The sequence below is a fragment of the Perca flavescens genome, chromosome 18 (assembly GCF_004354835.1).
Source record: "Perca flavescens isolate YP-PL-M2 chromosome 18, PFLA_1.0, whole genome shotgun sequence".
NCBI lineage: Eukaryota > Metazoa > Chordata > Actinopteri > Perciformes > Percidae > Perca > Perca flavescens.
Window position 1 is genome coordinate 18,080,727 of NC_041348.1, and position 16,738 is coordinate 18,097,464.

The 16,738-nt window shown below is 40.2% G+C and overlaps 2 protein-coding genes across 4 annotated transcripts in view; one reads left to right on the forward strand and one right to left on the reverse strand.

Annotated features, from left to right (window-relative positions):
* Nucleotides 1-5,380: 5,380 nt before the first annotated feature.
* On the forward strand, nt 5,381-10,946 carry LOC114573418 (pro-opiomelanocortin). Of its 2 annotated transcripts, none has more exons than XM_028605613.1 (3): nt 5,381-5,619; nt 8,733-8,858; nt 9,911-10,946. In XM_028605613.1, the coding sequence occupies exons 2-3, from the start codon at nt 8,736-8,738 to the stop codon at nt 10,496-10,498; spliced, it is 711 nt and encodes a 236-aa protein (XP_028461414.1). In that variant the 5' UTR covers nt 5,381-5,619; nt 8,733-8,735; the 3' UTR covers nt 10,499-10,946. The 2 variants fall into 2 exon arrangements, with proteins under 2 accessions (XP_028461414.1, XP_028461413.1); XM_028605612.1 differs by having other exon boundaries at nt 5,382-5,619; nt 8,729-8,858.
* A 1,236-nt stretch (nt 10,947-12,182) lies between these two features.
* The window catches only part of LOC114572974 (protein EFR3 homolog B), a 32,951-nt gene continuing 28,395 nt past the window's right edge, over nt 12,183-16,738 (reverse strand). For both annotated transcript variants that reach the window (XM_028604807.1, XM_028604805.1), the window contains 5 exons: nt 16,024-16,115; nt 15,854-15,902; nt 15,446-15,552; nt 15,289-15,338; nt 12,183-15,147 (listed from right to left, as the gene is read on the reverse strand). In XM_028604807.1, the coding sequence (XP_028460608.1) occupies nt 15,042-15,147; nt 15,289-15,338; nt 15,446-15,552; nt 15,854-15,902; nt 16,024-16,115 (404 nt within the window). In that variant the 3' untranslated portion in view covers nt 12,183-15,041. The remainder of the gene's footprint in view (nt 15,148-15,288; nt 15,339-15,445; nt 15,553-15,853; nt 15,903-16,023; nt 16,116-16,738) is intronic.

Below are 16,738 nucleotides of genomic sequence, written 5' to 3' on the forward strand. Positions count from 1 at the left end.
ACAAAACTGTATAGCTTTCAAATTCTAAAACATTTATATTTTACTTATTTGGTTATAGTATTTGTTTTAATATTTATTCAGATTTGATGGTATTTTTTTATTCTATGTTTATGTTCTTGACCGTTTCAGTACTTTGCTTTATTTTTTACTTCCTCTTAATATGTTTATTGTATGCAGCAAACACCAAGGCAAATTCCTTCTTTCAGGAGTGATGAAGAGGCGGAGTGAGGTGTTAAAATCAATTTGATTGACTGGATCGTTTTTAGCTGTTCTTGTTTACAAGGTGTGCATGTGACCTTGTGTGGAAACATCATTAGGATTACCTGACTCACTTGTTTAGACGCCACGACTACACCTTAAATGGAAAAGATATACGCACACACACGCACGCACACACACACACAAACAGTGCTTTTTTAAAGGAAAGGCTGTGCTGTTGAAAAGAAAATCACTTTCTTTTCATGTGTGGATTGCCAGTAACATACACATTCAGTGTTCTGTTAGCTACAGGCGTATAGGTTTCTTTTCAAGGAAACATGCACAAGGACAAACCACACAAAATAACTGAAGGTTGACTGGAGGTGTAAAAGAAGACAACCTGCCTGTTGTAAGAGACAACCATTAATCAATTTCCTTTCAAAAGACAAAATCTATTAACATTAGTGCCTTTCATTTTACAGTGTCCTCCAAATATGTTCATTCATTCTTCCTTCACTGTGTCTTTTAAAGGCCAACGTCCCCCTAAGGCCTGAACTCGTGAACCCTCACAGATTTAACTGACGTCACCCGGTAAGTGCATGTGAGAGGCTGCGAGGGCTCGAAATGGTATAAATACAAATGGGACAGCACTTTGCAGCAACATATTATGTTACCTTGACGATTCCAAAACATGTTATGTACAATTGTGGGTTTGGGACTTTTTAATTTCAAATCAGGCCGACTGCCTGATTTGAACGTCTTCCAGGCTCTTGCCTTACAGAGTGAAAACAATATAAATTTTCAAATATCACTTTACTTGTTGTTTTTTGTAAAATCAGCATAATTAAGCAACATTAAAAGAAATAGTTGATAAATAAACTAGGTGTGTACTATAGCCTATGCTTGCGATCCACTGATTTCATGTTTTTTATGTATCGCCATTTTTAATCTTTTTAATTTTTATTGATTCTGGGCTCCGCCTGGTAACTGTCACAACCCTAAGAATTGTGGGCAAAAATGGGGGGTTGGGGGTGGAATGCTAAAACAAAAAGAGCATGCACACTAAGCCACCTCTTTGATGGATAAGTAAAGGTTAAAACAAATGGAGATTATGCATTCCAACGGCACTTAGGAGTGTAATTCATCTCCCTGTTGATGGTGCTTACTTCCAGCGCTTAATAATAATGCAAGCCCCGGCTGCACAGGGTGTGAATCACTGGCAAATAAAGACTGCCGTGTACGCAAGTACTATCTCATCAATCTGTAGAGGTTTTAGACACTACGCATCCCCATTAGCTGATGCCATGGCAGTCAGCTAATCTCCTACGTAAAAAGTATGTTGATGTATTTCACACCTGTAAACATCCTACTGCCCCTCGGACATCACATAATATTCCTCCTTGACATTGGTGTAAGAGCAACCCCCTACCCCACAAGCATGTTCAGAGGAGCATTTGACCAGTGCTCGGTACAAAGACCCCTCACAGCAGCGGCAGCCACAAACAAGTGGCAATAGCACTTGTTACTTGAAGGAATGACGTCTACTGAAGCATCCTGAAAGGGGAGAGTTGCTGCTATTGCTTTTCCAACCCACTTGAGATAAAAACCATTTCCTCTTCCGTATGACGAAATAACAAAAAATGTGATTGCAGCTCGTGCTGCCGGCTGCTCTCCTCTGAGCAAAGTAGTCTCCTAGTGGCAAGGAGTACGGAGGAGGGACCGTTCGGCTTGTTTTCTGTAAATCAATTAATCAAAATAGTCTGTCATTTTGCTTCTCACACTTTTAACTTTCTAATCTGTCATCGGGAATGTACATTTAAAAACTACGCCCGTGTAATAGTGATATACAAATAACACATTTGTAATGAATTATTAGTTCCACCCAGACTTAACCACAGTATTGTTTAGTTCACTAAGGTCATGTCCACCCAAATGTGGATTTATGTCTAGCGAGGGAATTAATGAAAATATTTAAGATATTTTGTTTATGTTTTAACTAACCCTGTAGCTCACACAACTATCTCCACATTGTTCCTGAACAGCTAACAAAAAACAGGATAGCTGGTTTTCTCCTTTTTATTAGGTTTTATTACATATAATTAGATGAGATTGATCTTAAAGGGGACTCACTTTTTTCAGTGCTTTTACACATACAGTTGGGTATCTGGAGTGCCTACCAACCCACAAACTGATAAATAAACCAGTCAGTCTTTTGTCGGCTGCGATCAGAAAACAGCGGTTTCAACGAACCATCCAGATTTGGCTCCCCTTCCTATGTCACATGCAGGCTCATTAGAATATACCAACCCCCATTTCAGTTTTTCCACCAGGCCCCCACAAACAGCGCTCAGCCTTTCCGGTGATTTTGTTTTGCAAAGAAAAATCCCTCTGCAACCCAGAAAGGATTTTCCCTGTAGGCCACCATTGTAAAAGAGAATCCATGGACTTTTTATATTTGAAAAACTCCCTTCAAGCCGAGAAATGCGTTTCGAAAACCTGTAACGTCACCACAGTGTAAGGTCTATGGGCCGGGCGGGAACTCGCGGGCGGGGCCAGCGGGACAAACACTACTGCGCATATTCAGCGGTCACATATCAAGGAAGGAAACCCGTAAGCTTAGAAACTTTTTTGGCAAATGCGCCACTGAGCAACTCTCATAGGAATGAACGGGGCTCCGCCATTAACGTTGCATCCAGGTCTTATAATACATCCATGATCTCCGCTAACAGCTTAAGATCAACCTTTGCAAAGGTGCGCCATATTTTTCTCGCAAGCCCATCAGAGCAGACTGCGCTTTTCAGGAAAGGGGCTTAAAGAGACAGACGCTAAAACAGAGTGTTTCAGACAAATATTTTTGTGTTTTTGAACATTAAAGCATGTAAAGATGTTCTAGCAGAAACCCAAAATTCAAGTATGAACCTGAGAATACATCATATGTCTCCTTTAAAGGACCAGTATGTCGGATTTTGTGGCATCCAGCGGCAAGGATGCTACCAACTAAATATCCCCTCCTTTTCCAAGCGTGTACAGTAGTAGAACCTATAGTGGCTTCAGATAATGTAAAACTGTGAACCAGATGGTTATGGAGGAGTTGAGGATGGACTCAATGATGGCGGTGTAGAAGTGCACCATCATCGACTTTGGCAGGGTGAACTTCTTCAGCTGCCGCAGGAAGTAGCCTACATCCTCTGCTGTGCTTTTTTGATGAGTAAGCTGATATTCAGCTCCCACTTCAGGTCCTGAGAGATGATGGAGCCCAGGAAGTGAAAGGATCCCACAGTGTTGACTGTGGAGTCACCCAGGGTGTTGGGGTGGGTGGTGCTATGTTCTTCCTAAAGTCCACATCCACCTCCACTGTCTTCAGAGTATTTAACTATAAGTTGTTTTGTTCGCACCAGGTCACCAGATGGTTAATCTCCCGCCTGTAGGCGGACTCATCCCCACCAGAGGAGAGTCCAATGAGAGTGGTGTCATCCACAAACCTCAGGAGCTTGACATGGCATGTCTACAGTGAGATGTTAAAGATCAGCTGATCAGCACAGTGCTTCATGGTAAAGGGAGAGACAGAGTCTGGTCCAGCTGCTTTGCAGGGGTTCTGTCTATTGAAGAGCCTGTTGACGTCTCTTTCAACGGTGTGGAGAGTCGTCGTTGTGGTCTGAGGTGGGAAAGCCCAGGACCCTGTTGAGGTGGAGCTGGAGGGCTTGAGCTCACGGATGAGTCACGGTGTATGGTATCAGGACTGTCCCATTGTCTTTCAAATCAACAGTAGCCTAAAACTAATTCAGGGCCCTATCTTGCACCCGGTGCAGCGCAGCACAAAACCCAACACAAGAGTCTTCGCTAGTCTAAGACCGGCGTATTGCTATCTTGAGGCAGCGGGAAGTGATCGCGCCATTGACCAACAAAAACCTGGTCTAAAGTCAATAGCGTAACATTTCATTGTTATTTTAACAGCACATTAGTAAAATGCGCCTAGGTTTATGCACGGCGCGTGCACACTATGCTTGTTACACACACACAGGGAAGCGCAGCAGCACACAAACATGCAAAAGATTACAAATAAAAATATTACGGTGCAAATCCGCCATCATAATAGCAATGCGCCAAAGTACAAATGCGCCTGGCTTTTAAAGGGAATGGGAGATGACACTGATTGGTTTATTGCATGTTACGCCCAAAACACACCTATGAATTAATGAAGACACTAAGTACAACCCTTTTGAACCATGTGCCCGGCGTACGGACCCTTTTTCTGCCGTCAAACTAGCAAAAGTGGATTTGGACACCAAGCACCTGCACCATGCGCTTCACACCGTGCACTTAGATCGTTAAAATAGGGCCCTCAGTCTGTTTTGCTAGGCGCAGGTCATTGATGAGGCTTAAGGTTTGTAGTTGGTGATCAGTTTGAGGCCCCTCCAGACAGAAGCAGAGTCATTAGCTAAAAAACTGCTGTTGAAGTTTCTCATAGTACAGATGTTTAGCAACTCTCATCACCTTGCTCAGCCCGTACTTGGCCTCTTTAAACCTGCCCCTGTCCCCGTCCCCACTCCTAAACGCCTCTTACTTCAGCAACCTGAGCTGTCTGAGTTTAGCTGTGAACCAGGGTTTGTGAACCACCCTTGTGTGTGATGGTACACAGCTATCCTGAAAAACATCCCAGTCTCTACAGTCCAAGCAAGCCCGATCCTCCATAGCTTAATTGGTTGACTTCTTGGATGTCCTCACAACAGGTTTCAAAAGTTTTAATTTCTGCCTGTATGAGGGAATCAGGTGGACCATGACGTGGTCAAAGTGTCCCAGTGCAGCACAGGGATGGGTGTGATGGGTACTGCTGCTGATATCAGCAATTAGGAATGATTTTTGAGTCAATTTGACCTGGGATTGGCTGGAATCTACTAATGACCTGCAGTTGTTTTATTAGTGTATGATAATGTAAACATGCACTCAAGAAATGTACCGAAGAGCGCTGAAACATCCTAATAATCCCCCATTAAGTTTACTTGCAACCCAAACAGAGGAAGAAGCAGGAGGAGGGAGAGGGGGGCAGCAAGTTAACTAGATCACTAATGTATCACCTGTTGTTGTGGGGACGTGAGCTGCACCATTGATTAAAATGTGTGTGGGTGGCCTTCAAACCTACCACACACACCAATACACACTCCTCCCCATCCAGAAAGGGGCAGGAGGACCCTTACCTCAATCAAACCCTGAGGCCTTGAGAGTCCGAGCTCCACACTTCATGAGTCTATAAAAAGAGCTTTCCTCTTCTGAGGAAGCAACAGCAGACCCTCTCCTACTGAGCATTTCATTGCAGAGCAGAGAGAAAGCAGAAGAGGAGGAGAGGGATCGCCACTCTGGAAGATCTGTGGACAAACGGAGGGAGAAAAACAAGAAGAGAGGAAAAGAACGCTTTTGGAAAAGGTAAAATAAAAAAGCTTTTTGTTTTTCTGGATGAATAAGCACTATTGCATTGATTAACACTCACGGTGTATATAATAATATAATTAAAGTGGATTTATACTTCATAGTTACACCTCAGCTTTTTGAAGAATATGCACGGTTGTCTTAGGTGACATTTGCATTGCTTTCCATTAACATGATCCTCCAAAAACACTAATCTAACGTACAGACCGTTTAAATAACTCCATATATTGTTAAGACATGAGGTTTTTTGATCACCGCTCTCAGGCTTCTTTTATCAGAGTATGTCTGTGGAGAGCAGAGCTCAGCTGAGTGAGTCATACTGTAAGAAGAATGTAGAGTCTCCCTGCCAGAGTTACAAAGATGATGGCCCACTAAGGAGTCACTCCTTAGAATTATAGAGAAAGGAGGGCAAAACAACAAGATGTCATTTCCCAAAAAGGATAGAAAACTCACTGCACCAAGATGAAACATGTAATAAAATAAATGAGTACAATCAAATATCAATTGTTCAGTGCTTAATCTTAAAGTTAAATTTTTCTGTCATCTAGCTTTTGCAAAATAAACCCCCAAAAGACTATTTCTAAATAAATGGTTTAACATGGAAAGAGAGAGATTTGGAGGAGAAGAAGTGATAAGAAACCGCAGCAAAGAGATTAGGAGAGGTGTTTGTCTGATGGAGATGCATCATAAGGGAAGCCATTCAGTGCTGTCATCTATTGAAATAAATCATTTGTACATTTCTCTAATTAAAGAAAGATTATTGCTTGTGGATTGTGTGGCACAAATGAATGCAGCCTCCTACAATACCTCTGTTTCCTTGCATATATCTGTGTACGTCCATCAGTCACTGTCACAAAAAGTAACATTTGCTGGCTATTTATCTCACAAAGCACCTTTAATCCTTCTAATGTTTGGCTGCATATCTCATTATTCATAAGGGCAATAGCTGAGGAAATAAAGGGTTTTTACTGAAGTAATGAATTACTAAATTACTACCATCATTATTGTTGTGTGCCCTGAACAGCTATAAAGGGACTGTTGCATTACTTTCTTTTTTTTTTGTTATTTCTTTTATTACTACATGAACTTCAGAGTCAACATTCACACAGTTTAGGGCCATTCATATTTGCTTAGGGCTATTCCCTTGACCTCGAAAACAACATTCTACACCATGATATCTCAACTCAGCCCCAATTATTTGAGGTTTAATGTTAACAATGATACATTGTCCAAACTGCACATAAGCAGTGGGAATATGAATTGCCCAAATTATGTAAAAAATAAATGATGCACATCTTGTTTATCAAATTTAATTTGCATGTTACGGGTTAGAGTTATAATTCTTACGATTTCAGTCCTGGTTGAACTCCCTGAGCAGCTATTATGTCAAGAATGCAGTCCAACAAACTCAAGTTGCATGCCATGACTAACGCTGATTGTATTTCTTCTGCTGGCAGCACAATAAGTTTTCCACACAATAGCATTAAAAAAAACAACTGAAAATGTCTTTCGTAACGCATGCTTGATGCCCAAACCAAATGCATTGCATGTCCTGTGTTTGCTTGTCCATAAAATCCACCACCATGTTTCACCAACAGAATGATTTTAATGTGAAGGAGCAGCTGTGTATAATTCAACAAAGGAAGGACCAAAAGGCAGTCCAGGCAGACAAGGAGAGTTCAGTGATTTATTGAAAAGCTGATAATATAAAACCTTCCTGGCTTAGAAGTTCAAGAAAATCCACAGGTGAACAGGAATGGGGAAGGAATGTCTTTCAGGTTTACAGGTTCATGTGGCTGGAACACAAGGGCACACAGCACTGACAATCTGGCGGGGAAAGAGACGGAATGGGCCGGTTATACCTTATACTGCAGGGCTGATAAAGGAAAGTGGAAACAGGTGGAAGTAAATGAGGACATCTGATGGATGAATGGAGAATGGCAGTGCATGGAAGTGGATTGAGACAGGGACCGAAAATTCAAACTGAAACTGAAACAAAATGGAAACAGAAAATGCATAATTTGCAGTAACTTAATACAACTCTGATATGGCTGTAGGAGAGTGACAAGTAAACATGAGGGCTGATACCAATGAGATCAAATGAAGCTGGATTACATGCATGCCTCATTTCACGTACATGTGAAGCCACCTATCCAGTGCAGCCAGGAACCATAATGAAAACCATATAGAGAGCTAATTGTTGAATGTAAATTGCAAAAAAAATAATATATCTAAATTGGGTTTGATTTAATGAGAACTGTAAGGATTCTAACTTTTTTACCATAGTTTTGTCATGTTTGTCAATGAAAAATTGGCATGGTCTTTAGAGAGAGAGCTTTGATCAGTCCCTACTATTAAGAATAATGTCTACTGTCTCTCAAAACTGACATTATGGTTTTACAAACTACAAGTTCATAGTGAAATGTAAAATAAAGTCCCAAGACAGAGACATGATTAGTGTTCTCTGCATAAGTAAAAATACATCTTTATGGTCCATGGTGCACACAAAAAGCATGTTGTGAGCGTAACTATTTTATTGTAATTATTCAATCTTCAATAAAATATAAACCTGGAGCAAGACAACTATAAAGCAACTGCCCTGCTCTCCCAAACCAATTACCCAAACAGGCATCATCCTCCTCCATTTCCCAACCATACCTAACAATTTTCATACATTGCCTTAAGCTTAAAAACTGCAAACCTTAATCAAGCCTCTTTTTGCGAACTGAATCACATTTCCCAGGGCTTTCATTATCAATCACTTTTAAATAAAATCAATGTGCAACAGAAAAACAAGGCCATCTGTTAGAATACGTGTGATGCTGGAAAAGGAATGTTGATGAATGGTATTTAAGCTGACGATTAGTCAGCCATGACACACAAAGCTACAAATCCAACTATTTTCTTAGTGTTGAAACACGCCAACTGATGTAAAGAAGGAAGGACGTGTTATGCAAGTGTAATTATCAAGAGAGCCATATTCTTCACAAAAGCAGAAATTTCTTCCTATTTAAGCAACTGCCTGTTATCCTGGGACAGTCCTGTCATTAACGCCTCTTCTTGTTTTTAAAGAGAGTGGCTTTGTTTGTTCTGTTCTCCACACCAGGCTGAAGATGGTGTGTCAGTGGTGGTTGCTAGTGTTGGTGGTGATGGCGTATGTGTGCCACCCCGGGTTTGGGTCGGTGTGCTGGGAGAGCTCCATCTGCAACGACCTGCGCAACAAGGGAAGGATACTGGTAGGTCAAACTGTCTACTCTATCATGTACTGTACATTGTTGCCTTCTTTTTATATTTTCTTCTCTGTTACTGCCATCACTAGGCAAGGCAACTTTATTTCTGTAAAGGATTTCACAAAGGGTACTGTTATTCAAAGTGCTTTGATAGGGCACAGAGAAAACAAACTAAAATAGCATAACAAAAGTAAAAATTTTAGCTTCAGAGTTCATCAGTCAACAAAACAATCTTTCCTCAAGGTCCTTTTAGTAGTTTTTTCTGGAGCTTTCAATGTTATCCCACTTGGCCAACATGGACAAGAAGCCTTTATCAAGATCAGAAAAATGGAAAATTAAACATCTATCCATTCAATGACAACAGAGCAAACTCTATCTGCTAGGGAAGATCAGGTAATGTAATTGAAAGCTCCAGAACAGCTACTAAACGGACCTCGAGGGGAGGTTATTTTGTGACAAACTAAATGTATTGTGCGCATCTTAAAAGCAATGGCAAAAATGTATGTTTGTTGGCAAAGTGTGAAGATCTTTACAGACTTCGCTCCGAAACTTTTCAACATACAATAGTAGGTACAAAACTAGCACCTCCATGTTTGGATTAATATCTGAGAACAAACATCAGTTTAGTTAGTTAGTTAGTCAGAGAGTTAACTGAATGTATTTGGGATTATTAGTCATACAAAATTTTAATATCTCAACGTGGGCTCGGTGATATTTTTTATTGGCATTGGCATCTGACATTTTATGGATCGAAATTTAACTAAGAAAAGAATGCAGCGATGAGAGTTTATTATTTCAGTTTTATCTTTAAGTTATTGTTTGAAATATTTGCACATTGATTTTCACAGTGCACATATTCAGGGAGTCTATGAGCCCATTGATACTTGATGTGATTCAGATAGGCCTATGTAAAATCATCTTTGCTGTTTGGCATAGTTTAAACAGATGGGAGCCTATACAATAATTCAGTATCAAGGTAATAAAATACAGTCAATTGCTCAATAGTGTATCATTGTCAACTCAACCATGTTGTTGTTTCTGTAATTCCTTCCACACAGGACTGCATTCAGCTGTGCATGTCTGTGATCCAGACGAAACTCCCACAGTTCAGTGCATTAGCCCAGAAAGTTAATAATGATGACGATGATGATGACCTAATACTGAGCATCATTCTGGCCACCCTGGAGTCTGAAAACAAGATATCAGAGACAGATCTGAAAGCCCACAGTGACGAGCGACGCTCCTATTCAATGGAGCATTTCCGCTGGGGCAAACCTTCAGGCCGTAAACGGCGGCCTGTGAAGGTTTTTGCCTCTTCTCTGGAGGGAGGAGGCTCGTCTGAGGGCAGTTTCCTCCCTAAGGCTCGCAGGCAGCTGAACAGCTATGAGGATGAAGTGAAGCTGAATGGAGAAAGTCAAAACCAGGAAGTGCCAAGGGCGAGGGTCAGCTCTCTGTCACATGTCCCGTTGAGCTCGCACGAGAGAAAAGACGGGACCTACCGGATGAGTCACTTCAGATGGGGGAGCCCACCTGCCTCTAAACGTAATGGCAGCTTTATGAAACCGTGGGAGAAGAAACCTCAGGGGCAGCTGGCTAAGCTCTTCAGGAACAATATAGTCAAGAATGTGCAGAAGATAGTGGGCTGAATGGAGGAGTTGAAAGAATCTAAAAGCCATCGCATGTTAGTAGGTACCCAAAGGTCTTAATATTAAATTACAGAAACTTGTCGCTATCATTAGCATGTTGTTGAGTGTCTTTTCTGGACCGAAGGTTTTTTCTCATTCAAACCTAAACTAAAAACAAGAAACAAGGCTGTTTTATTTAAACAATAATGCACCCACAGACTGCCTTGAAATTCTTGGTCTGAATTGAAAGCTTTGTTTTTAGTTTTCTTTTCTGCAGCGTCATTATATTGATAGGCTATATGTTTTGAAAAAAAAAAAACAGAGAATGAAATTCCAGTGCAAGAGGTGGGTGTGAATGAAAGTGTTAAAAATAATATATCCCAGTTTATTTACAGAGTGGTATTTTTTTGTAAATTAATATGATATTAAAGTTATTAAAAATAAAGATAATTCTGTTTGTGGCAAACACTACTGGTAATTGACTTGATTTCATTTAAGAAGCACAGACTTTTACAACATGAACTATAAGGATAATTATTAATGACACCAGCCACCTGATGAAGGCCATGCAGCTGAGCTCTGGAAAGGACATTTTCTAGTAAGTGGGTAGTGTGCTAAGAACTGACAGAAGACAAACATGACTAAAAAATATGTGTTAGAATTTTACTGGTGACAGATGGGGGAGGCTGATGACTTATATATAGGAGGCATTTATACTAGATTTCAAGTGGTAGCATTCAGTGAGGAAATATAGGCCTGGCGATCAGCTGGTTGACACAGTAGAGATGTCAAATTGACATACAAGCCTCATGTGAGGAAGACAATGTGTACAGCCTAAAGGAGCTATTTTTAAAAAATGTTTGAAAAAATAAATAAAAATCATTACAGCAAACACCTTCAGAAACCTTTTTATATGCTAATCAGACAATATAGATCACCCGGGATTGCAGTCATGAATTAAAACTATCGAGAGGGACAAGTCAAGTCAATTTAATATGTATCACAATTTTGCCAAAAAGGGCTTTACAGTCAGTACAACATACAACCCCCTTCTATCCTACACCATTGATTTGGATAAACAGACAAAAAAAACAGTGTCAGGGCTTAAAACCTTAGCCTAGTGGTTCCCAAACCTTTTCTGCAGGACCAGCCTTTCGTAGATACACATTTTTTTCAAGCCCTCCCCATGCTTTGCTAGCAGTGTAGCAGAACCATGCATCATTTTGACCTGATAATAGTGCTTAATGAAAAGTCAGAGGATCTAAGTTTTTACAAATTATCTTCTGGGGAACATAAACATCTGTACAAACTTTCATGACAATAATTTTTTTTATATATTCCTAAAAGTCTTGATAAAATATGTTTTAATTTGTTGTTTGTATACCTGGAGTGGTAACAAAAATAATTTCCCCCTGGGATTATTAAAGTATTTCTGATTCTGATTCTGAGCCACGCCGCTAGTAAACCACTGCAACACAAACCTGCCCGAAGTGGTTGACTTCATTTTAAATATATATTTTCCTACCACCTTTTTTTTTTTTTAAATGTATTGTCAAGTTTTAGGCTATTTAGTTCATTTCAATACCACAGTCGTCCCTACAGTCAAAGTTTTGAAGCAGTTTTAGGGCTGAATTAGTTAACCTTTCCATTGTTTTTGGATATTACATTCTGTTGAAGGCTGTTACAGCAGGAGAAAAGGCACCACTAAAACATACAGATTTAATTCTGATAAACCACCCAATCAGATGACAGACATGAGAATGGCAAATACACAGTACTGATGCAAGTAGTGTAACTTAAACAAAACACAGTCCATTACAGGCAAGGAAATGAATAACACTAGAAGCACAGTTGAGGAAGCTGAACAATTGCTTAATACTGTGTTGAACACTGCAAATAACTGAGCACTCAAGGTTAAGATTATTTTTCATACGCTGCATGATGACGATGATAATGATGTTGATGATGCTCCGCAGCTTCCTGTATCTCAGGCAGATCACACTAGAAAACATTCTTCTTTATCAGGCTTTCCCTATCGTCAATACCAAAATAAATCAAAAACAGATCAGACATTTTCTGGTTACAGACACATTTATTGTACATTACAGCAACACTAGCATGCAAAGTCAGGTATGACACTCATAAGGCATTTTCTCCATGTAAAAGCTGCCTTTGTCACTAGGTAATCCAGTTTTTTAAAGTGCAAAGTTCACAGAATGAATAGAATTGACCTACAGCACTACGTTGTAAACAGATCTATTAACCAGACATGTAATGACAAAAGTAAGATTGGATTACCGTCAGTTAATATTACAATACACTATGCAATGACAACAAGCACACTAGTAGTCTTTACTGCGAAGCTGCAAGACGCTGAAATGACAATTTTACAAAGTGTCACTGGAAGGTTTAGACAGCTGCACACTGCTCTGAAATAGCTTGTTCTTCGTTAACGTATTGGAAAGAGTCACTGGACAAAGACTGTAAACTGTGTTTGAAGAGTTTGGTCTTGGAGAATGACAATAAAGACACACACACACACACACACACACACACACACACACACACACACACACACACACACACACACACACACACACACACACACGAGGGAAGCGTGAACAGATCTGATACACTGGCATGTGTGAACATGAATATACATACAGAGGACACTACAATGTAAAAAATGATAAAACAACCAACTGGACTGTGACACGACAATCAGGGACAAACCATACACTGTCGTTTACATCAAACAAGATGGCTGCAGCTCGTTTCACGTCCGATGCAGTTAACTCACAGAAGCGGGAGGGTCGATCTCTTACAACATCACAAAAGTGACCATCACAGCACCACCACCACAACAACAGAGGGTACAATTTAAAACACAAAAAGGATCTGCTACCAAACAGTTGGGCTGTTAGCCAGGCTAGTGGCAAATTATTGCCATTATACTTTGTTTTTATACCTATGTGTATGTGCGCACATGCACACGTAATGGCTTTTAGACTTATTAAATCTTGCTGAATGAGGTGCACTGCTTGTAGGCTGCAGCAGCAGCGGTATGGCGTAAAAACAGAGTGCAAACTTATTCCAGCAGGATTAAGAATGTAATGGCAACAATACAGGTCATGATTCTAGTGCTAAAAACCTGTCTCAAAATCAGTGGTTAATAATGGAAGTTGATTAGTTCAGGTTCATTAATTCTTAAGCAGGACACTTTCAAACTTCACTAGTGTGATCTACTGGCCTCAAGATGATTTAGATTTCTACTGTGGGCTGTTTAGACCCTTGTCAATTCACCTTTTTGATTTCATGTGTTGCTGGTTACTTATCTTTAATAAATACTAACTAATACCTTTCTCCCTTATCTACGGACACAATCAGTGCAGTGGGAGTCCATAATTAGAATCAATGTACAGTATATCTACACAAACATCCCTATTTTGTACATCAGCTTAAAGATTTATATATTTCTCTGTATATACACATTCATATGGAAAGGAGAAAAATAAAGGATCTGTAGTTAACTTTTAGTGTTTGATCTGGTAAACATCACAGTAAACACTTCAGATCTTCAGAAGTTTAGTGTGGTCATGATTGTGGCGCAGTGTGCGTTTTTGTTTATGTTTCAACTTGAGTCACCTGTAAGGCACACTCACTTTGGGAGGATAGCACACAGATCAACAGTTATCTGTCATTTAAACCACTTAAAACTAAATAATAATTAGAAGAAAAAAAAAAAAAAAACAAGGTGCAGGAAATAAATGCCTGTCATGAAAGAAAAAGCACTTCTGGCTAGCACTAAAAAGGCAAAACAAAAAAAAAGGTACTATTAAACACTGAAGTCAGATGTTCAAGAGCTGAGTAACATGGAAGATGGAAAGGATTAGGTTTATATTTGTATCCATATTTCATTCAAACATACACAAAAATACGGTGTCAGGAAAATTAAAATGCATCTAATTCACATACGCTCTTCCTGTCCATAAAATCAACAAACAAGAAAACAAATAAAATATAAATATTAAGATCAGTCAATCTAATTGTGTCATCAAGGGTAGTATGGCACCCTGTAAGGGACAATTGGGTCAAAAGAATGTCCAGGAATTGCAGTGCTATCACAAATGTCCAGTAACAGGGCATGCAACGAGTCAATTCATCCTAAAGCCAATAAAATAACTTTCAGTCTGCCACTTTAAATTTTCCCTCACAGTTCTTGGCAATTTCTAATTTCAAAATCCAACCGTTGGACTTTCTACAGACATCTAAGGAGAACTGAGGGGAATAAGTAAAATAAAAGTTTGTTTTACTGCTGCATTTTTTTTGTCATTAGCGGGCTTGTTTTGGCTCCAGGGCAAAAGAATTGTCATTTCAGACGACTAAGTTAATCAAGAAGTGGCTTGTTCTTGAGTTGGCTTCAAACAACTTTGGTTTCCTCCTCTTCCCCTGTGGTTTTATGATTATATGATCAAGACGCCTTAACAGTGAGCCCCGGTTGCCCCTTCCAAAATCCCTTTCCTGTACTCAAATGTTAAATAGTTCTGTAACTTCGCTTTCTGGTCTAGTACACACAGAGGTCAGGAAACTTCATCTCGTAGATGGGTATAGATCGACTCTGGCTTTGGCCGTAACCGGACGAAATGGTTCCAGATGGGCTGGGCGGGGGTCTGAATGGGAAGAGGAAACAATCAGCATGAGTCAATCATCTCCATCATCCACCTAATCAGTATCACTGACACCAGTGCCCTTTCGAAAATTGTTTTTCAAAAACCATATCGTTGGAAATATCCCAAAGCGCCAACTCTTACCTGATTGTAATCTCAAAGATCTGATTTAGTTTGCTCTGCAGTAGTGTGGCCTAGACGGGACAAAAAATATCACATAAGACAATAGCACAAAGCTGAAACAGGAAAATAAACAAGTTTTAAAACCAATATGGATAAAAGGAAAAGGTTTTTGTTGTACCCTGGCACCACAGTGGGCAGCTATCTCCTCGAAGGGGGCCTTCTGAAACTTCTCCACCACTTGTCTCCTCCGCTCCCTCTCCTGCTCCTCCATACCCACACTGTCCACTAGAGGGAGACACAAATGGCATTCACATTTCAATATAATGCAGTATTTTTTTGTGGCATTAGTGCTTGAGTGATTCTTCCTACAGCAGTACAGGTTATCACAATATTGATTTCCCTGAATGTTCTTTTTTTTGAGTTACCTAAACTGACATGTTAGGTGTTTTTCTTTGGTTTCAACTAGATAGGAGGACCATCAATACAAGTCAATAGAACGTTTTACACGTGGTCATACTGTGTTGATAAGTATTTCATGAATACTTAAAAAAAAACAACACTAAAGTTAATAAGTGTGTGGACGTACCGATGGCATTTTTCAGGGTTTCAAATGTGATCTCCTCTGCTGGTGTCCTCTGCAGAACGGAACAAGAAGTAAGTACTATGATGCAATAATAAGGTAATATAAACGTTACTTATAGTGGGTATATTTGAAGTTGAGACCATGGAATTGGTGTAAATGCTTTTTGCCTTTACCTCCTCTTTCTCTGGACTGTTTCGGGACTCCACCTCCACCTGCAGTGAGATGGTCTCTCCGATGCTCTTTCTCTTGGACAGACGGTCCTCATCTGGAAAGAAAGTGCAGACATTTGATTTTTTTTCTTTAATAGAAAACTCTTAATGTTGCTCGGGAAAGGGAAGTTTGGGGTCCCCTGCTGGAGCTGCTCCCCCCGCGACCCGACACCGGATAAGCGGACGAAGATGGATGGATGGATGGAGAAAACTCTTAACAAAGAGAGCTTGTCCTTTAACTCAATGATCCTGGCTCAAGGCCCAGACCTGGAAAAGGGTCTGCCCTGACAAAGTGTCCCTCAAACAAACACTAAATCCCTGCTAGTTCCAGGGGAGTAGTTCAGCTCTGCATTTCCATACAGGAATCAATAAAGCACCAACACAGAGTTGTAACACGCTGGCACGTCAATAAACATCATTATTTATCTTATTTACGTGAAAAGAGAAGCACATTTATCGCTTTGCCACAGCTGACGTTTTAACTTAAAGGAACACGCCGACTTATTGGGAATTTAGCTTATTCACCGTAACCCCCAGAGTTAGACGTTAGTCGATACATACCCTTCTCATCTCCATGTGTGTTGTAAGGCTGTCTGACGGCTCCAGCGGCATCAGGCCAGCACAGAACATGCAGGTGACTGGATCCAATCCTACTGCTCCGAATAAGGGACAAAATAAC

What these genes read in the sequence shown, in the direction of transcription:
- LOC114573418 (XM_028605613.1), top strand. Translation starts at nt 8,736, where the DNA reads ATGGTGTGTCAGTGGTGGTTGCTAGTGTTGGTGGTGATGGCGTATGTG. An exon ending in GCAACAAGGGAAGGATACTG is followed by an intron (nt 8,859 to 9,910) that starts GTAGGTCAAACT and finishes CCTTCCACACAG; the next exon opens with GACTGCATTCAGCTGTGCAT.